The 23414-nt window shown below is 32.1% G+C and overlaps 1 protein-coding gene and 1 non-coding gene across 3 annotated transcripts in view; both read right to left on the bottom strand.

Annotated features, from left to right (window-relative positions):
• The window catches only part of CCDC91 (coiled-coil domain containing 91), a 458769-nt gene that overhangs the window by 73923 nt on the left and 361432 nt on the right, over window positions 1–23414 (bottom strand). For both annotated transcript variants that reach the window (XM_090275502.1, XM_090275501.1), the window contains 3 exons: window positions 9642–9734; window positions 9489–9557; window positions 6513–6689 (listed from right to left, as the gene is read on the bottom strand). In XM_090275502.1, the coding sequence (XP_090131628.1) occupies window positions 6513–6689; window positions 9489–9557; window positions 9642–9734 (339 nt within the window). The remainder of the gene's footprint in view (window positions 1–6512; window positions 6690–9488; window positions 9558–9641; window positions 9735–23414) is intronic.
• Window positions 1599–1701, bottom strand: LOC150011539 (U6 spliceosomal RNA). The gene has a single exon (XR_016510923.1). It is a non-coding gene; the product is annotated as a U6 spliceosomal RNA (small nuclear RNA).

The following is a 23414-nucleotide window of genomic DNA, read 5'->3' as shown; positions in this document are numbered from 1 at the left end:
GGATTAAAAAACGCTTACTTACTAAATAAGGGTGGGTTTTTCAAGTTAGGAAAGCAATGGCATCCTAGGCTGAAGGTACAGTATGAATAGAGGTCCAATACCCTAAAATAGCATGGTTGGTACGTGTACCAGCAGTTTGGTACTAAAAGCAGGAAATGTGAAGCCAAGTAGAGGATGAGCTGGCAAGGCCGGAACCAGGTTACTGGTTCATGCTAAGTAGTTTGAATGTTATCCTATTGGCTTCAGGGCAGTATTGAAGAGTTTATAGTGGGAGAATGAACCTTTTTTATTCCAAACAGAAAGAGGACAAAATTGGAAGAGAAGAAGTCAATGCAGGAGGTCAAGGTAAGCAATAACAACCATAATTAAGACAATGATAGCTGGTAGGAAGGAAGTGTATATGTTTAAGGATTATTTAACAAGTAAAATGGGAAGGTTTTAATGATTAAAAAGTTTTGAAAATAGGGATGAGAGAGGGAGAGCCTAGGAGAAATTCCAGTTCTCTGGACAGAAGGAAAGTTTTAGGATATGACAAAGTGAGTTGATGTACTATTTGTTCACCTGTCCCTAGACTTTTTGCGATTAAAATGTAATTGAGATTTTACCTGTAATTACCTAGGTTACTATCAAAATTTTGTAAACCCAAAATTTAAAACAACCCATTGAATTGAAACTAAATAATTTATTTCAGTTTTGTGAAACTATCTAGCCTGCTAACCAAAAAAAGAAGGAAATGCTATTTTTTTTTGAAAGAAGGGTCAGGTGGCAATACTAAATTTCTTAAAGAAAATTTAACCACTGATTGTAATGTTTGTGGCTTTTGGGAAAAACAGAACCCAAAATTACAGTGGCTGTGGTTAAAAACTATTATGAAGAGCTTTCAACGTCAGAAACAGTTTAAGTGTCTATGCACTGGAGTTCTTTTATAGGATTTTGCTTGAACAGCAAAATTAATGGCTCTCTTCTTCTTGCCCATGTTGGTGTCAATAACAAATGTATTTTCCTTTCTTTAACAAAGATTTTCAAGGCGCACAGAATTAACTTAATGAAGTCAAATAAGTCAGTCAAAATTTCTATTTAATATCTCAGAAAAAAATGTACAAATCTATAATCAACACTATGACTTGATCTTAATTAATGATCAAAACTAAACCAAATTATCTCTCAAATAAGTTTGAAGAAATATGTGCCACATCCTTAGTTATTGCGTTTTCTGAGTTAACGTTTTTCTCCTCAGTTAATGACACTATTAACACAGTGAGAATCTAGAGATAAATTATAAAACAGAAGCTGTTTTATTTTCCTTACTTTCTCAGGAGTAATTTTAGTTGCTTAAGTTTACAGTAGTTGTTTTTGGCTTTGTCATACTCTATCCTTTCCCAATTTCTTTCTTTTTTTTTATTGTTGTTCAATTACAGTTGTCCCAATTTTTCCCCTGTTGCTATCCCCTGCCCTGTACCCCTCCCACAGTCAATCCCCACCCTGTTGTCAATGTCCCATGAGTCCTTTACATTTGTTCCTTGACTAGATCCTTCCCCTTCTTTCCCAGTTACCCTCTCCCCCAACTCCTCTGGTCGCTGTCAGTTTGTTCCTTATTTCCAAATACAGAATGCTTCACGAATTTGCCTGCCATCCTTGTGCAGGGGCCATGCTAATGTTCTCTGCATCATTCCCATTTTAGTATACATGCACATTATCCTTTCCCAATTTCTAATGTGACTTAGTGGTTTAAGACGCTAATTGTTGTTAATTCCAAGTTTTATTTTCAGAACTCTTTTTATTAAAGAAAATGTGAGTGCTGTAAAGTGTCCTAAATCTTAGCATTAAAAAACAGCTTCCCGGCTTTTCTAAATCATTCCCCTCAGTCAGTACGTAACCAGTCTATAGGTGCCTGGAGAGTAGCTCTTCAGGTTCTAAGGGTCCCAACTAGTTGCCAAAGAACTAGAGGACACAATGAATGTTGGCTGTGGAACTAGACAGGAGACGGGCAGAAGGTGGCAGAAGTACTGTCCACACTGGTGACCCTGAGCTTCCTAGAGAATGTAGATGAAGCCCTGGCCTCTAATTCTGGATAGCAGTGTGGTATGGAAAGCACCAATACTTTAATACCTTCACAATTTCATCTGAAATATAATTTTCAGAGTGAGACTATTTCCACTATTACACAGTTAATCTGAAGTAACCATATTTTTTCTAAGTAGAAGATGGCCACACTTCAAAAAAGAATATCATGTAGAGTTCTGTGCAGAAAATTTTTCTTTTGAATTTATTTGGTTTTAAATACCATCTATATTCTTGCCAATACCAATCTCCAGCTCTGAGAAGTCACCTGAATTTCAGAACCATATTTCTAACTGTCTGCCCAAATTTCCTCTATATCAGATTAAGAACAGGCAACTCTGATCCAATAGGAACAAATTGGATATTTTATGCCCATGAAACTCAACCCTTCCTCACCATAGTAAGTGAAGTTACCATCTGAAATCACCACCTATCTAATAATTTATTCTGGTAGAAATTTATTTTTTTTAAAGCTTTATCAAGATATTATATGCATATAGTAAAATTCATCACCATGAAATAATTTGATAAGTGTTATCAAATGTAATCACCACAATTATAACTAAACATTTCCATCACCTTCAAAAGTCTTCCCCAATCTTCCCAGGCAAACACTGATTTCTCTTGTCTTTTTTTAGACAAAGAATAAATCTTTTATTGCTCAAGTTTGCTGCCAAAATGGATGAGAAAAAAAGTGGGCCATGTGTGGGGAGGGGGACTGAAAAATTCCCAAAGCCACAGCCCCAAGAGGTGGCCTAAAGCCCACAGCTCATGGCTGGGAGGACCCTGAGCAATCTCTGGTGCAGCTAGACTATATTAAAATGGATGGCTATGAAAAAAGGAAAGACTTTGAGATCTTTGGAAAAAATATGAACAGAATCAGCTGCTTCCTATAGGAGTATATGAACCTCAAATAGATTTCAAAGTGATTAGAGAGGTTGGGGAGGGCTGGGCCAATGATATGGCTATTTATGGAAGATTTACATTAGTTTACAATATTTAGTATAAGATTCTTTTCTTTTTTATTTAATCTCTACTGTATTTTTTTTTTCCATTACCATTTAGTCCCCTTATACCATCAAAAAGTCTTCCCCACCCTTCCCAGGCAAACACTGATTTCTTTCCTCTCAGATTAGTTTTGCTTTCTCCAGAATTTCATGTATATAGAATCATGTAGCATGTCCATTTTTTGAGTCTGGCTTCTTTCCTAACTTCCTTATCTAAACAGTCCCCTAACACCCAGCTAAAGACATAACCCTGAATTTTTTTCTTCACAGCCTATATTACTATGTGGAATTTCCTTATTTATTAAAGGTGTTTTGTTTGTTTGTTTGTTTGTTTGTTTGTTTTTTAACTTCAATATAAGCTCCATGAGTCACTGGGGACCTTGTCTATCTTGTTAGTTGCTATATAGCAAAATCTTCCAACAGCGCCAACATAAGGGAGATACTTAATAAATACTACTGAATGAATAAAGAAAAGAAAATAACCCTTTCAAGTATTTTCTATTGTAATTATACATTAAATGATCAATAAGCTATATTCGAACTTTATTCTAAGATGAGAACATTGGGAGGGAAAATAGTGTAGTGGCAAGTTGCAAGTCCTCTTGAATATGGCTGCCCGATTTTGGATCTGGACTATTGCGGCCTCGAGCAAGTTATATAATCTTCCTAAGCTTTGATTTCTGCTACTGTAAAAATGGGGATAATAATAATTTCTGCCTCATAAGGTGGTTGTGAGGATTAAATGAGATCAAATACATAGAACAATTCAAAAGTGTCTGGTACTTAGAAATAAATAAATGAGTCAGTATTGTTATAATTATTGCCAATCCTACGACCACCACCACCACCACCACCACCACTACAATTGCTATTATTTTACTATTTTCTATAGCCAGATCTGAAGAAAAATTCCATAAAGCAGCTTTTTAGCTAACAGCCTAAAATATTTGTCTAGAAAAAAGCCAAGTAAATAAAACTCAAACATAAAGAACTATTATTATTTTACTTATTGATATGTATAGTAACAGTCTGTCAACTTTTGTAATGTCTAATATTCTAGATATTTTTCTAAAAAGAGTAACAAGGATGTTAATTATAATTTTGAAACTCACGGTTAAAATCCTCAAAGTTATGAACAAGTTTAAGAGGCAGGATTTCAGATTCCCATCATTAGCAGCCCATGGGTAAAATATATTTACAAATTATTTTTCTGGTCCTGCAATTTAGTTAATTTGTGCTATTTATTTAACTTAATGGGATTTTTACAGAGCAATCCGTAATATTGTATTGCTTTTTCTAATTTGCTTTTTTAGAGAATTAATGTGATCCATGAATGAAGTGATGTCTATAAATGTCTGTACATTAGTAATCCCCTAAAAAGCTAGTATTAAAATATTAACACAGTGTTTTCCATACTTGGGGGTTGATGGGAGTTTTCTTCCTATCAAGGTGTGCCTCTAAAGAAGATCACATGTAGAAAAAAATCTGAGCATATACATATTGTGATTTATTCTATAATGAACATACTCCTTCTGATAATCAACCTACCTATTTATTATAATATTATATTTTTCTGATAATCCATATGAACATTATACCAGGTAGAAATTTATCAACACTAAAATTGAGGATCATTTTCTTCAAGTGTGAAGAAAACAAAATTAGTGGTTTCCTGAAGATGAGAGATTCATGTAATTTTGTCCTCTGGATCAGTTTTTCTTTTTTTCTTTTAAATAATATTAGCAAAAGCCTTCAGACAAGGAATGAAAACAAGCTTGATTAAACTTTACATAATGATATGTCCAGAAGCCTTTACCCTATTTTAGGCATATTAGTCACAGAGAGGAAAGCTGGTATACGTGTGGGGTGTGGGGTGTGGGCATGAAATTTTCGCTGCGTTACAATAACAAATCTGAGTGAGGTAAGGCTTTATCATCTAAGCTAATCCTAAAAGAATTTGGTATGTGAAAGACATACCAAGTTCCAGCCCTCACCAATCCAAGGGTGAGAAAAAAACCTAAAAACAAGCTAGGTATCAGAGAGGGTTTTAAAGACCATGGCCACATATAGGTGCTTCATTAAGACATGCTCAAGGAAGTCTTTAATTTAGCACTGCCTTTTCCAAGTTGAAGCCCCAACCAAGTGCACTTTTCACCACAAAATATTGTCATTAAAATTTAAAACTAACAAAAAGTCTCGCTAGATATTCTCCGTTCAACTCTGTCAGCCACAAAACAATTAACACTCCTCTCTTTCTCTCTCTCTCTGTTCTGCTCCTCTTACCCTCCTTTCCTATCCCTCTCTACCCCAAAATATACCAGTTATAAGAAAACAAAATGTACTTATTCGTGACATGACTGGATTATTTTAGAAGTACTCTGAAACTATAAAAAACAAATTTTAAAATATGTCATATATTGTAGTGTTTCTTATAGCCCAGAATGCTTTAGAAATATCAACAGAGAAAGGTGATCTTTAAGATAGGTATTTTTCTGTTTGGGTGATAAACATGTGCTGATTTACTTGTGCCATCTTGCCCAATTTAATGGTGACTAACAGCCCACATCTATGTGAGATTAAAGGAGTGGTCTGTGGTCACAAAAAGGGTTTAAGCAAACTCTCCCAAATCAGGACTTAACAAATGATCTTGACATTCCTGGCATAGAATTCCAATCAATTGAACTAACAGGTAATTAAGCATTTTATATACAATAAGTGCTTAATATATACTTGTTGATAATAATAGGTTACCGAAAGAATCAGAAAGTAATCATTACTCTAATGGAATAAAGTAATAAAATGAGATAAAATCTGTTAATATACTATTGCTATCTTATTATAAATGCAAATTCAATTATAAAAATAAAACTAATAAAGTTTTTAATTGTTGATACAGGCAATCAAGTTATAGTGTATGTAAGCCATATTTGTTAACCATATATATGTATGTGTATATATATATATGCGTACATATATATATATATATATATATATATACACTTTATGAGACCATAGGAATTATCTGTAAGGTTCTATTAATTATTACTATGAATTACAGTTAGCTATATATACAAATTAGACATAAATTAATCAAATCACACTGTTTTCTACATATATATAATTTTATATTGATTATATTTATATGTATGTTGTTTGTGAGAAAAAAACCAAATAAACAGAAAGCTTAATGTAGTCGCAATGACTAAACATAAACTTGTATTGTGACTTTTTTTGAAAATACAGTTAAAGGTAAGATTTTAAGTATGAGAAAGTAAAACTACAGATATATTATGAATTGCTTATTTAAAATATTAACACCGAAGGCAACATAATTAAATATTGATATAACTACTAAGCTAATGTTAAGTAAGATAAAATAATAGTAAGAACGTTGTATTTTGAGGAAAATAAGAAGAAAAATCACAAAGAATTAATTTTACTAACCTGACTAATTTTTCTTTGTTCTTGTACAGCTTTTTGAATTTCCTGAGATACTTTTTCTTGATCTTTTGCATGTTCAGTCTTCCATAATTCCCGTTCTTCAGCATGAACTTTTTCTAAATTTTTTCTTTCTTCTTCTATGGCTTTTAAAACTGCATCCTTCATTGCTTCTTTCTCAAGCTTCAAAACAAATAATGACCAAAACAAGACAAATTGAAAGGATGACTGCACAATAATTCTTTGAATAAGACAGACTTGCGCTAACCTAAAAACACACAAATTTTGATTCTACAGGGTTTAGTTCTGATGTTGTTTTTATGCATATTTAATAACTGCTGTGAAATAAAAGCCATTATTTGTTTTTGTACAAATAAGCAACTTATTTCTATGGCATTTCTTAACTTAAAAGAAACCAAGCCTTAAAGTAGCAGTTATTGAACTTTGGTCTTAGATCTCTTTACATTCTTAAAAGTTACTGAAGACTTCAAAGAGCTGTTGTTTATATATACTAAGATTTACCATATTAGGAATTTAAATGAAGACAAAATTAAAATATTTATTAACTTATTTAAAATACTGTACATTAACAAACATGATATTTATTAAAAAATAACTGTACTTTCCAAAACTAAAAGGTGAAAAGAATGTTTCTAAACCCCCTTAATATCTGACTTAAGACATCTAGATTTTTATATCTGTCTTCTGTAATGATATTATTTGGTTGAATTATATTAAAAAGAAAAAACCCAGGCTCACAAAGATATGTAGTAGAGAAAGGAGGAGTATTTATTAGCCAGGTTGAGATCATTGTAGGTATTCTTGATGATTCCACACCAAAACTTAATTAGCAGTAGTTCTTGAAAGTTAGTTGCAATAAGGAAAACCAAATCATGTCAATGAAATTTTTGTACTCTTACCTTACAACCTTTTCTTGCACTTTGAATAAATCCTTTATCTACCTATGATTTTAAATCATTTTTTTACTTGGAAAACATTAAATGAAAGGAAACACAAATTTTCTAAAATTCTAATTTTTGCTTTGAAGCTCAAATTTTATCATAAGCAACAAAAACTCTCAGGTTTTTTTTTTTTTTTTTCTAATGTACTGGGCTCACTCTCACTTATTTTGGAGAAAACGTCTGGGAAATATTAAAGTCTATGTAAACCTATTCAGTAAAATGGATTTCCACGAAGAAAGAGCCTATACTCCAGCTGCAATTCAAACAACTGCACAAGAATTTTCCTCAAGAAAACCATCCTACTTTGGTATGCAGTAAAGTCCACGGACCTCCCACCCCTAATCCCTAGAGCATTACCACTTTTTCTATTGCTTCTAGTTCATGACCAATTTGACAAAAATTATAGAAGCTGACAGTTACCACTTTCTAAACTTCTGTTACTCCATTATTCTTTTCTTAAACTACTCTTTACTATGCTCAGCAATACCGTCTACATTGTTTAATCCAAATCATATTTTTTGTTATTTTAGTCCTTATTTTTGTTTACCTCAAAGTAACATTCTACATAGTTGTCTAGTTCTGTTTTCTTAAAGCCCTCTCTCTTCTTGGCTTGTGTGACAGAATGCAGCTTATATTTCTCCTGCTAATCTGGCTGAGTCCTTTCAGCTTTTTGTAACCTTTCCTTTCTCTGGATTTTAAATTTTGTTGTTCTTTCAGGGCTCAGAAGTTGAACCACTTGTTACTTTACACTCTCCTGTGAGACAGTGAGATAATTATACATGACAATATTTCCATGGCTACCATTACCACCTATCTACCGAGAAATAAAAACCATTATTAGTATCTTGAGGTCATTCCTTTCTCCTGAGTTATAAATGTCAGGGAGATTTAGGTGTTTTCTTGACTTTGCCATCTGCATATATCATAGGCACCTCAAACTCCACACCAAAGAAATAGCATTAGTTCTCATGTTGCTGTTGAATCAATACTCAGAGAGTTGACAGATGGTCAGCTCCTATGTAATTCAGACCAAACATATATACTGATCCCATATTCTAAATATTTCTAGAATTTGCCTATTTATTTCCTTCCCAAGCTACTTCCACTACCTTATTTCTGCCACTTATTATGAGTGTATACTATCTATACTAACTATACACTCATAATAATTTAATGCAGTGCTCCTTGCCTTATTGGTACATAAATAACATTTTTCTTACCTGACTGTAAGTTCTTAAGAAAAAGAGAAAATCACAGTCAACCTTGAACTTCTACCCCAGCATAGTTATTTACACATAAGAGATTTTCAGTAGTTGTTTACTAAATTTAAATCCAAAACTCAAGGTAGTATTATATATGTATTTGTTGGGACATATCTATGAATCATTACTCAGATGAACTATTTCAAAATTGGCTTTATAAATCACATATCTTGATAACTAATTAAATATGTATACACATAAATATACATAGATATATTGTATATACACATAAATACACATGTGCATGGGTGCACACACACATATTACTTGTATGATACCTATAAAATATCAAGTAAAAATTAGGGTCTATATATATATATACACACACACACACACACACACACACTTTTAAATATCCTTTTAATGATTAATAAATAATCTAAATGCAAAACATTTCAACAGCATAGTAATCTTGTATAATGTGAATTTAACAAGAATATGAACAGTATAATAATATCCAAAAACTTTAAGAGGGAAAATAAGGAAAAAAACATTCTTTTTTTTTTGTTTTACTGGAATAAATGTTTTACAGAATTAGATTGGTTACACCATTAATGAATTCAGTTTTTTAATTCCACTTACAAAGAATCCCATTATTACAGATGAGTTTATACCAGATAAATAAGTGATAAAAACAATTTTCATATGAGACCCAAAATATTCAACTTAGGCTTTGAGGTGGAGATAAACATAACAAAATAGTACAAATAAAATTGATTGTAATTAAACTACAGAATAAACTTTTCAAGTGGAAATACCTTTGCAGCAGACAGTAATGTCTCTTTATTTCTTTGCCTTTCTTCCTCCAAACATCTTTCTAATATTTCCTGTAAGTAAAACAGACACTAAATGTATTATCTAAAATAACAGAACACATTCTTTCCACACTCGGAGCAAACTTAAAGTATTACCTTCTGTTCTTGAGATTGCTGAGTCAAAGCTTCCTTTATTTTTTCTTTTAACAGGTCCTTCTCTGTATCTAGCATTTCAAGGAGCCTTTGATGCTACAAGGAATGATAAAGGGATTACTATTACACTCTGAGATCTATAATCTATCAATAAGAAAGACAGTTGGTAGAATTCATTTGCCCAAAAATATTGTACTTTACCACATATTCAAAAAATGAATCTATGAAAATAGTCAGTATTATGTTATAGCTCATGTTAAAGTACACAGAGTTCATGTATTTACTTTTATTTCAACATACTAGTTAAAAACACACAGAACCATCAGTCAGTTATCATAAAATAGGCACTTGGATTTTGAATAGAAATTTCTAAGAAATTTGAAATTTGTAGCTTCGATATGTTCAATATAGATGAGCCAGATACTTTTACTGGAACAATTTTCTTACGGGGTAACAGAAACAAAAGAAAATATATGTTCCTATTCACATAGTTTTTTTTTTTTTTCAGTTACTAAAGACAAATACAATATTTTCTTAAATTTAGAATGCTATTTACATATAAGCCTCCTTTAAATTATTCTGATACCCAACATTTAAAAACAAATCTATATCTTTAAAAGTTGTTCTGATTTAAAATTTTTTAGGAAGGCAGTCTGCATAGTCATGTCTAGTTCAGATAAACTATTATTCCTGATTTTATTTTTATTGTTACTTTTTTTCTTTATTTTTTAAGGAAATAAGAACAATCACTGTACTCCAGAAAGAAAACACCTTTACAACAATAGCAGAACAGAATCACATGGACTGAAGAGCAGCTAACCAAAGAATTGTTCTACATTTGGAACACCGAATTCTTGCCCCCAAATACTTGGTATTTGCTATGGACAAATCATTACAGTTTATTTTATCATTCTCTCCTTTCCAAACTGGAAATTTTGTTGCAGCTATAGTTGACCCTTGAACAACATAGGGTTTGGGGCACTGCCCCTACACAGTCAAAAATCCATATATAACTCCTGACTCCCCCAAAACTTAACTGTAGTCTCTCAGTATCTGTGGGATTAGTTCCAGGATTCTGAGAGGATATAAAAGGCTGTGGATGCTCAAGTCCCTTATGTAAAAATGGCAAAGAACAAGGCATGCAGATGGCCTTCTGCATCCACGAATTCCCAACCACGAAGAAAAATATTGCTTTCCATCCTTGGATGGTTAAATCCACGAATGTGAAAACCAGAGATACAAAGAGTCAACTGTATATTTATTGAAAAAAATACATGTATAAGTGGATCCACACAATTCAAACCTGTGTTGTTCAAAGGTCAACTGTATTACATTCTTTCTCGTTTCTTTTTGAATCTATCAATTATAGTTTGTTTTTTGGGGGGGGGGGGTCAAGGGTACTTCTAATACATTATCCCTGTTTCTTCAACGTTCCTTTTTTTATTTAAGTCAGTAACTTTCTCATTTGAAATGTTCCTCCAATATTTGGTCGTCTTTTACTGTATGTCCAACCATATTAAAACCGCAGACGCAATAACGCAAGTAGAAGAATCTGGGTATCTGTGCGAGCTTCATAATAAGCATTGAAAGCCGGCTGTCATGGTGGCGCTGGAGCTTCCCAAAGGGCACGTTTATGGTATTTTCTCTTTTTTGCAGATAAAGGAAAGTATTAGTTGTAACTCAAAGTTAAAGTTCTAAAAAGGAGCATCCATATTCTTAATAATAATTTTGAAAATACCTCTCACAAGCGTTATCTTTTCTGATCATACATATCAACTTTATTTTAGTGTATATTATTAAAAAGGTGACCTCATAATCGGGCTTCATTCCTGCCATGAACAACCTAAATCCAGGGGAAAGAAGTCAAAGGGTAAAAGCAGTGGTTCCAGAAGTTCTATTTTGAAACTTTTCAAATTCTTCCATAGATATCATTTGAACAATATCTATAGTTGTTGAACTTTCTATTAGTCTTTATCCTAAGATGTTCTATTAGTATCTTCTTTCTTAAAATTGTTTGGAGTATAAATTTTCATGGTAGAAATTCACTATATATGTTAATGTTATTTTTGTATTAAATTGTCATAAATGATAGGGTTTACCTTATTAACTTGTAAATTATTGCACATAATTTCTCTAAATTCATGTTTATTAATGTATTTTTTAACCATACACACAAGAAATATTTGCTTGGTGCCTACCAACACCAGATACAGTTCTAGTGTCTAGGGATGCAGCCTTTAGGGGCATTAATGTCTAACAGATAATTAATGCAACAAATACAGTTTCTTACATTTACTTGGAGAACTATAATAAACAAATAATTTTTCTTCAGTCAATACAGTAACATTTTTTCCCTTCAGTACAACAAAAACCTCTTAAGTAGAAAGTACCAAAAATGAGTTGGAAATAAATAACTAGAAATTAACTTAAAAAAAAAATCCATACAACACAAATTTTAAATTATAGTGTTCTTAGAGGAATGGATGACAATAAAATACAAGGTGGGATAAATTAAGACTCATAATACAATTTCTTGCCTTTCATTTATTAATTTAAACTTTTTATGGATAAACTATAGTGATAAACAGATATAGTTAAGACACATAAATAACTTAGAATGGTGCCTGTTGAATAGTAAAAAATTAAATGTTAAATGCTATTATTACACTACTACAACTGCAACTACTACTTCTACTTCCTTTTTATTGAGATAAAATATAACACAAAAATTTCTATTTTAACCATTTGTAATTGAACAAATGGTATTAACTATATTCATGATGCTGTGCAACCAGCAACAGTATTTCCAAAGATTTTCAAAATCCCCAACAGATATTCTGTGCTCATTAAGCAATAACCACCCATTCTCCTTGAACCCAGCTATTGGTAACCTCTAATCTTTTTCTGTCTCTATGAATTTGTCTATTCTAAGTATTTCACATACATGAAATCCAACAGTAGTTGTCCTTTGTTACTGGCTTATTTCGTATGTTTTCAAGGTTCATCTATGTTGTGGTATGTATCTAAAGATCATTCCTTTTTATGATTGAATAATATACCATTGTATTTATATACCACATTTACTTATCTGTTAATGGACAATTGGCTTGCTTCCACTTTTTAGCTATTGTGAATAATGCCTCATACAAATATGTATTTGAGTTCCTGTTTTCCATTCTTTGGGTATATGCATACAACTAGGAGTAGAACTGCTGGGTCACATGATATGATAATTTCATGTTTAATTTTTTGAGAAATCACCAAACTGTTTTCTATAGCTGGTGTATACCATTTAACATTTCCACCAGTAATGTGAAAGAGCTCTAAATCTTTCTATATCCTCTACAATATTTCCACTTAAAATAATTATTGCCATCTTAGTAGTTACTGAAATGGTGTGTCATTGAGGTTTTTATTTGCATTCCCCTAATGGTTAAGCATATTGAACATCTACTTCTGATACTACTATTACTCCTTTCAACTATTATTAGTATTATCTTCACAAAAGGAAAATAATAAGAGCTCTTTTTGCTCTTTTTGCAGCTTAATAAGGAACTACAGCAGAAAGTGCACTGGATTTAAGCTTTGTTCATTGTCTGAGATTCTGCCAGAAGTAGGGATGCCTTTCCTCTCTGGCCTAGAGATTATTTTATCACTCAACTAGAAATTATAAAGTAGCAAGAGAGCACTTGGCCCAAAAGGTTTCAGCCTCCCTTTATTCTATCTTTTAAAAAAGTATAAAGCATATCTGGAGGTTGCCTGTATTACTTCTCCCTTCTGCCTCAATATACAATTCCTTAATTGTCCAAAAGGTCTGGCACCTGAATATGGTTCACATGGTTTCTGACGGTATGAGAGATGATGATTACATTTTTTTTGTACTTTATTAGCTGATCATTCCAAGGTAGGGATGTTCTGAAGAGCTTTTGTTACACAGAAGCTGAAACTGAACCAGTGGCAACATTCATTCACAAGACTCTTTTTCAAATATTTATAATTCCTAAACAAAGAAAGACTTTCAACAAAGTCTGCAAGACAAAGACTTATAGCATTTTAAAAGTCATTATGAAAAGTAATTGAAATCTATACAAGTACATTTCATCCAAGAATGGTAATGAGTTTGCTACATTTTACTTATCCTTTAAACAGTCTATTAATGGCTTCTTAAAATTATATTGTAATTTTAGTAATTTTTTTTAGCAAATTAAAGGAACAAATGCAAACTATGGCATTCCATTAATCTTACAGAATAGATGCTTAATTCAAGGGTGCCAAGAACAGTCCTTTGAAATTCAGCCCTAAACAAAAGGCACTCAGAATAGGTTATGCTGTTCCTCCCCACACTGCTTTGAAAGAAACTTTTCCAAGCGAAAAAGATTTGATACAAACTCAAATATAAATATAGGAGTTCTTGAGTTTTTACTGATTCCTGTAAAGAATATACATATATTAAAAAAGCTCTTTTTTTCTTGGAATGTGAGTCACAAGAGATATTGTAAACAGATTTAATCACAATCACACATGGATAGTTTTTGTATATTAAATTGTAGACTAAGCAGTCATGGAAGCTCATGTTCAGGTATTTAGTTAACCATTTATTACAGGTCCACAAGGCTCACATTATTTTGTGTGTGTGCATGGATGTATGTAGTATATATTCTGTAATGCAAACTCAAGAAGCATCATCTCATACCTTCTATAAATCACAAACATTAAACAAGATCAAGTGATCTGGCAGGGATAGTTTTAAAGCACATGTTCACATATGCCTCCATTTAATAGTACTTGAAATATGCTAAATAAATTTAATAAACATCTTAATATAAAGTAAGTCACAGACATTTCACCCATTCGTGGGCCAAAATACTAAATATTAGTTGGAAAGAAAACCTAAAAAGGATAAACTATGAGATTAAATGTACTTAAAACAGTTACCACAAGCCCAATAATATCAATAAACTTTTTCAAGTGAATAAAACAAAACCATAATATAAGTTATATTAGGTTTACTTCACCCAAATAGATATATTTCTTACAGGCATTTAAAAAACGTAAGCAAATAAGTTATTCGCCCTTTTTAAATAGGCCATTGACTTAAGGTAGTGATGTAAAGGAATGAAGCAGAAATCGGGAGACATATCAGTTTTATGAAAAATGCAAGTCTAGTTTATATTTTCATAATTACATGTCTTTAGTAAGTGCCAAAGATATGTCACAATCCTGAATTTAAGAAGAGTATTTCTGCTTCAATCATTTTCAAGTGAAACAGCTTTTAAAAGTGCAACTTAATTCTGTTATTCCCTGTTTGCCTAAGAACAATGTAGTAGATTTATTTCAACAAAACAGTAGCCTTCAAATGGGTATTTGAAATAAATGACCCATGTATATAAGATAATCCCTTGAGCAAGAAAGAAAAAAAGAAACAGATTTATGCACACTTCACGAAAAGTATAACATAATTTGTGTAGTACTTTTCAGGAAGCAATATGATGGTATACTTAATAGTTATAAGTTTCCCTGGTCTGTCCTTTCTACTCCTAAGACTTTCTGATCCATAAACACTATGTAGCTAGCTCTCAATTTTTCATGCTTGTCAACTGTATAACCTCCACTTTCAAATTCTGCACAATAATATTCCTATGCCAGTTACAATAAAACATTTTTCTAAAATCATGTGAGAAAGAAATATCCTAATTTATTGCAGGGTGAGGATCTGCCAGATGAGAAACCAGTTTCAGGAGCATAACTTTTACTGTATATATTGTGTCTTCTATGTTGGATATATATATATATATATATATATATATATTGTGTGTGTATGTGTGTGCAGGTATGAAAAAGAAAAAGAAAACCTACCTGTTGGTAACAAGTGATAGGAGACATAGGTGTGTCATAAAATGAATGCAATTATTATAAGATAGAAATGATCAAACTTGTTGAAAGAAATGAATTATCAGAATAAATGGACACTCACTGAACCAAGGACAGTCTATCTAGGTCTATAATACTGAAATAACATAACTGAAGGATCTAACAACAAGGATAAGATTTAATGACTGGTGTCATAATTTTTAGCTGCTTAGGACATGAAAACACATATTAAGTAAGTTTATTAATTACTGTTAGCTTATTTTCAAAAAAGTATTAAGTACAAGAGAATACAAAGGAATAAAATACAGTGTATGAAGATGCATATAGCAACATTCTTTATAAAAATGCAAAACTCAAAACATTTTAAATGTCCAACTAGAGAATGTAGTACAAGAAACTCTGGTGTATCTACTAAAAGTATCATTTTGTTATTAAAATAAGTTTAAAAATATGCATTAATACAGTATTATGGTTATAAGATAAAATTACTTGAAGACATAAAATATTTAAAGCCATCATCATTACTGTAACTACATATATTATTGTATGTGTGTATAGATACATATATGCATAACTATGTATGTTATAACTATATATAATATTATGTATATCTGAATAAACATTAAAAAGGATCACAAAAAACACTTATTTGGGAACTTATAGGTGAAATATTATTTTTTTATTTAATATTATCTTTATAAAAATTCAAAAGTATAGAACAATTTCACAGAAAATGGCAATAGATGAATCAGGATTGATCTATAGTGGAAAAAAATAAGTGAATGAGACAACTATTTGCTTACTTAGTAATTGAGTAATCCAACATGCATTTTTGTCTACAATCCAAGAAAATTTTTCTTAACTATTTAATGAAGCCCTAGCCAGGTGGCTCAGGTGACTGGAGGATCAACCCATACACCAAAAGGCTGGGGGTTTGATCCCCAGTCAGGCCATGTAAGGGAGGCAACTGATCGATGTTTCTCTCTCACACTGATGTTTCTGTCTCTCTCTCTCAAATCAATAAAAAAAAAAATTTTAATGGAATCAATGAATAACCTTTCAAAATAAAATCAATAAGCCCTGATTCATGCAAAGCAAATTCTACCCAATATTTAAGAAAGATATACCAACTCTTTACAATCTCTTGCAGAATCTATATATAAGCAAGAATATTTGCTTACCTACCATCTCTGTTCTTCATGACCTCTTCCAGAAAATAGGAGAGAAAATACTCTAAGGCTAGCATTATCCTAATACCAAAACCTGACAGACATTAAAAAGAAAACTGCATACTAATAACTGTCATAATGTATATGCAAAAATCCTCAACAAAATACTAACAAATTTAACCCAAAATTGTACAAGAAAATTATACAGCAGAACTAATTGGGATATCTCAGATAATGGAAAGCTGATTCAGCATTCAAAATACAATGTAACCCATCACATCAACAAATTAAAGAAAAATTACATGGTCATATCAATACATGTAAAAAAATTTGACAAAATTCAACAGCCATTCATGATAAATACTCACTGCACCTATGTGTAGAGAAGTTGTTGCTCGACTTGATAAAGAACATTTGCGAAAAAACCTACAGCTAACATTGTACTCGGTAGTGAGAAACTTGAAGCTTTCTGATCAAGATCAGAAATAAGACAAGGATAAAACCTTTTATAACTGATTCTTAACAGTATCGAAAGTCGTAACTAATACAAAAGGATAAAAACAGAAACCTGAAAAACTAAATTAAGCTGTCTTTGTTCACCAAGAAACCAAATCTATTAAGAAAAACCAAAAAAATTGACAACAACAAAAAAACCTGGAACTACTAAGTGATTATAACAAGATTGTAGGATACAGGTTTATATACAAATATCAATCTCTGTCCTAAACAGCAGCAACAAACAAGTGGATTTTGAAATTAAAATCACAATACAATTTACATTAGCACCCCCAAAATGAAATAATAAGGTATAAATTTAACTAACATGTACAAGATCTCTATGAAGGAAAATACAAAATTCTGATGAAAGATATCAAAGAACAATTAAATAAATAAAAGTGTATTCCATGTTCACAGATAGAAGACTCACTGTTGTCAAGATGCCAATTCTTCCCATCTTGACCCATAAATTCAATGTAATCCCAGCAAGTTATTTTGTGGATATTGAAGATCCGATTTTAAAGATAACATGGCAAATCAAAAAAAAAAAAAAAAAAGAAAACAGAATAGCCAACACAATATTGAAGGAGAAGAACAAAGTTGGAAGACTAACACCATCAGACTTCAGGACTTATTAAAAGCTATGGTGATTAGGACATCGTGGTACTGGTGAAGAATAAACAAACAGACCAATGGTACAGAAAAGGGAGTCCAAAAATAAACCCCTAAAGAGTCAACTGATCTTTGACAAAGGAACAAAGGCAACACAAGGGAACAAAGATAATCTTTTCAATAAATGTTGCTAAAACAACTGGACATCCAAATGCAAAAATACAAATCTAGACACAGACCTTACTTACCCACTTCACAAAATTAACTCAAAAGGAATCATAGACCTAAATGTAAAATGCAAAACTTATAAAACTGCTAGAAAAATGACTAAGGAGAAAACCTAAATGACCTTGGGTATAGTGAGACTTTTTCGATACATCACAATTCACAAAAGAAATAATGGATAAATTGGAGTTATTAATATTGCAAACCTCAGCTCTGGGAAAGACAACGTCCAGAAAATAAGAAGACAAGCTGCAGGTGGGAAGAAAATATTTGTAAAAGACACATCTGATAAAAGATCCTTAGGGTATACAAACATCTTTGAAAAAATAAATAATGGACAAGGTGACTGAAATAGGGCAAAACATCAAAACAGACACCTCACCACAGATAACTGACAGATGTCAAATAAGCATATGTAAAGATGTTCAACATCATATTTCATTAGAAATTCACACATTAAAATAAAAGAATACCAAATACACACTTATTAGAATGGTAAAAAAAAAAAAAAGAACTCAAAAGACTGACACCAAATGCTGACGAGGATGTGGAGCAACAGGGTCCCTTATTCACTGATGGTGAAAATGCAAATTAGTTCAGCCACTTTGGAAAACAGTTTGGCATTTGTTTTAAAAAATAAAACTACACATACTCTTTTCATTTCATCTAGCAAACAGCTCTTGGTATTTATACAAGTGTATTGAAAACGTATGTCCACACAAAAGCCAGCACAGATATGTGTAGTAGCTTTATTCATAATTGCCAAACAGGGATACCAAGGTGTCTTTCAGTAAGTGAATATCAAAATAATCTGTGGAATGTTCAGACAACAGAGTATTATTCAGCGCTAAAAGGAAATGCATTATCAAACCATGAAAAGACAGGGAGGAAACCTTAATGCATATAGCTAAGTGGAAAAAGTCAATCTGAAAAGGCTACACTATATGATTCAAACTATATGACATTCTGGAAAAGGTAAAACTATGTAGTCAGTAAAATGATTAGTGGTAGCTAGGACTAGGGTGGAAGGAGATAAAGTAGGTGAAATGCGGATAATTTTTTTAGGGCAGTGAAAATATGCTGAATAACACTACTCACTACAATGGTGGATACACATCATTATACATTTGTCTAAACCCACAGAATGAACAACACCAGGAGTAAACTGTAATGTAAATTATGGTTTTTATTGATAATAATGTAACAACATAGGTACTTTTGTGGTGTAGGATGTTGATGGTGGCGGAAGCTGTGCATGAGTGGGGCAGGGACTCCCTGGGGACTCAGTACTTTCTGCTTAGTTTTGCTGTAAATCTAAAGCTGCTCTAAATAGTAAAGTTTATTTAAGGAAAAAAATCATCAGGCCAAATTAACAATAAGATTCCAACTATATGCTGTTTATAGTAGTCACAGTTAAACCTAGAAAGACTGATAATTAATCAATGGTAAAGAGCTTCAGGCAAATTCTAACCAAGATAAAACTTAGTCATATTAATATCAACAACAGACTTTAGGCAAAAGACATTCTTAGGATAAAGACATCACTGAAAAATGACAATAGGAAGATAGAATAAATATAAATTTGTACACATATAATAACATAGTCTCATAATATATAAAGCAAAAATGGACTGCAGTGGAAAACTCAGTTCCAATATTAGAATAAAAGATTTTAATGCATTCCTCTCAATAATCAGTAGATCAAGCAGTAGAAAATCAGTACAGTAAATTAAAATTTGAACATAACTCACAGGCTTGATTAATAGATATATATGCCACACTATACCAATACCAGAATACACAATGTTTACAAACATACATGTGTTGACTAAGAAGGGGCCACATACTAAACTTGAAAAGCTCAGGAGAAGCACCATGGCAAGATCTTACAAACTCAAGAGGCCAAAAGTAACCACACAGGATAGTCTGAACATAAAAATTTCAACCAAAAGCCAGTCATGGAGGGTAGTCACATCCTAGGCCATTACCTTCCTTGACAAATGACAATTTTTACCTTAACTGAACCTGTCTATTGTCTTTTTGCATCTAAGATAATATACCTTGGAAGGACAGAGTGATCTCTTTTTCTGGACTCCTCAAAGCACAACCATCAGCACCAAAGCAGGGGACCCCAGAGCCCTCATTATCATCTCTATGTGCTGTAAATATTAACTACCTTGCACCCACCAATGTAAAAGAAGTATGCATCCCTTCATTTTACTTTGTATCCAATCCCAGAGATTTGCCTGCTTTGCTTTCTCTTGCCCCCTTAATCAATCACCAATGGATTTCATGAAATCCTCCTTTATTCTAATGTATAAAAAAAGCTGCACAACTGCTATTTTCCAGAGCATTTTCTCAATTCACTGAGATTTTACTTCCCAGCAATTGGCATTAGTTTGGCTCAAAGAAATTCATAAGAATTCTCTACAGGCTTGAACAATTCTTTTGTCAACACATAGACAATTTATAATATTTTGCCAATTAGTAGGTCATTTTTACAATTAAGATTCAGTGTCATTGAAATATTATTCTCTGACCACAATAATTTGGAACCACTATTTAAGAGAGAATGAAAAATGCCATACTTAGCATCTTAATTACTGAGGAATTCACTGATGGAATATCCATCCTGTAATGGAGTTTATTATGCCTTAAATAGTAATCTTTAATGACATTTCATGTAGAAAAATTTAATTAAATCTATATACAACTTTTTATGCTTCTTTCCTACATATACAATTTCTTTATAGGAAAGTGAATAAAGTATCTACTTTTTGAATAACATTTTATGTCAATACATATAATGTCAAAGATCAGATTCCCTATTCCAAGCTATGAGCTTCTTTGGGGCAGTAAATATACCTGCTTTTACAAAGTATACAAGAATGTGCCTAGAATGGCACTGACAAAATACAATGTATCCTAGGTACTTAGATTATTGTTTTCATTAATTTCATTAAGTATGTCAAAACACTTGTTTTTACTGTTGTCTCCCTTTGTTCTCTTTCCACCCTTTCCTTTTCTTCTTTTGAAAGTCATCAGTGTCCTTTTCGTATTTTTAGCTAGGATGAAATTGTTCAATATCAGAAACGTAAACCAAAAACGAAGTTTTCGTTCAAAATTTCAACTTGACATATCTTAAAAATATATGTATAGATTGTATATGGTTTATGCTTCAATAAACTTAAAAATACACATATAAGTAAGTTATTTCTGAACCCAGACTATTTCTATGTACTTAACAATACATTCAGCTTCTCTTCAAGTCAAAAGCCAATCTTACAGTCCCATTAAAATGTTACCTCTTTTAAACTGGTTCCTAAAAACTCAAAACATTTCCTGCTTTCTGACCTATAATCCCATAGTAGTTTGTTTCTATCACTAGTATATTATTTTTTATATTACATTATAATTCATTTTTTGTCTGTCTGCCGTAATAAGTCTCATAGTTTCTTGAAGACAGGAATTGTTCATATATATATGTATATGTTCATATATATATATAAAGTATATATATATATACTTTAAAGTACAGTTCCTAAATTATTGAAAGCTCTCAATTTGTTTATGACATTACAGATAGTGGTGTTCAAGAGAAGTTCTACCAGTTATTAAAATGACGGCCTAAAGATATCTTTTTTTAAAAAAAGTACTGGATTAATATCTGATTCTGATAACAACAGGCAACTGTCTTTTTCTGACCTATGATGAAAGAAAAAAAAAGTGGTGGTCACCTAAAACCTGTACACAAATATTATTGGGAAACTAATTAAATAACTCTCCTAAGTGCAACCTGACCAATGCTTTAACAAGGTTACAGTTTGAACCACACGAATCATCTGGTTTGCAAGATTTCCTGCTGGACATCAACACCAACCACTCGTTAGACCCAAAACCACCTTGGGAAATAGCTGTGGCTAAGATTTACACAGACCAGTAATGGACTAAATTACTGGTTCAGTTGAAAAACAGGTCATAAGCATATATAACATGACAGAAATTGAAAAGTCAATAAAAAGAATTATATATCAGACTCCCAGTCCCACTCCTCAAAATTCAGCTGAGAGTTTTAAGATTCTGAAGTCGTTGGAAGACTTAAGAAAGGTCTAACCATTTTCTCACACAGATCTTACAATTAACATGAAATGCAGCTTTTGTGAAGAACATCTTGGGAAAGATTATCACATTTTCACTATCATTTAGGTAGGAAATAAAGTAATCCTATCAAACACCTTTAAGATATTTTCTTAAAGATTATATATCCATCTAGAGAAAAGTGTAAAAAAAAATAAAACAATTCCTCTTTTAGTTCCTATTTAAGATTAACATATTCCATAGATGAGAAGGATAATTTAAGCATATCATTTTATTTTCTATAGTCACATACAACATACAGTTTAAAATACAATACACTCCATTTCCCTCTCAAATAAACTGTATTTCTATGACATATATGAGGGCACACATTGTAAATGATGAGTGAGCACATTATGTAATTCAGAATACAACATTAAGTACTAACATGAATAAAAGACAGGATGCTTGGCAAAAAAAAAAATAGAATATTCATAAGGGTTTAGCTGTGGACCTGATCAGTTAATAGAAGGGAACAATAGTTTTCAAATTCTGTTCTGCAGATAACTAGCCATCCCATTCCCACTTCAACTAGAGCCACAATGCCTTTATTAGTCTTAATTATAAGGAAAGTTTTCAATAGATGTTTTTAGTGTAAGGAAAGTACTGATGGATAAAAAGAAATTGTAAAGTAGATAATAAGAACATATAGTCACACTTTTGTTTTCAGCTCTGCCATGTAAAGAGCTTGGAACATCACTACAATTCTCAAGACAAATAAAAAGCTGAACAAACCAAGATCAATGACGTGCCTGAGATGCATCAGAGAACTATTACAGGGCTAACAGCCACCCCTAAATCTACAGAGATAGGAAAATCCAGTGAGACACAGCCAAGATCTTCTCACCCAGAACAGAAGCTGCTGGAGACATAAACTGATAGGAAGACTTAAATGATTAATTTGAGGATTGCTGGAGGCTGGGTGGGGACGAGGATGAGAGTAAGAACTCTTGCGCGCTGATGTCATAGGGTCATAATTTTCAAGGTGTGCTGCAAGGGTTTTTAACAAGTGCAATACCTGACTATTTAGTCAGGGGCACTGATCTCTTTTCCCCAAGACTGTCAAATAAAAAAGTGGCGACAGCCAACACAGCAATAGGTGTCCGGTGTGAATGAATCAAAATTACACCTATTTTTTGGTCAGAAAGGCAAAAAATATATATTTTTTTGGTATGCCACAGAATTTTAGTAATTAGTTTATATGTGCCATGAGATAAAGAAGGTTGAAAATTGCTGTCACTGAGGATTTTCCTTACACTCTTAT

This window comes from Furipterus horrens, unplaced genomic scaffold, assembly GCF_987537825.1.
Source record: "Furipterus horrens unplaced genomic scaffold, mFurHor1.1.pri manual_scaffold_4, whole genome shotgun sequence".
In the NCBI taxonomy this organism is placed as follows: Eukaryota; Metazoa; Chordata; class Mammalia; order Chiroptera; family Furipteridae; genus Furipterus; species Furipterus horrens.
Note: the sequence above shows the minus strand (reverse complement) of the source record. Positions and strands in the feature narration are given on the sequence as shown.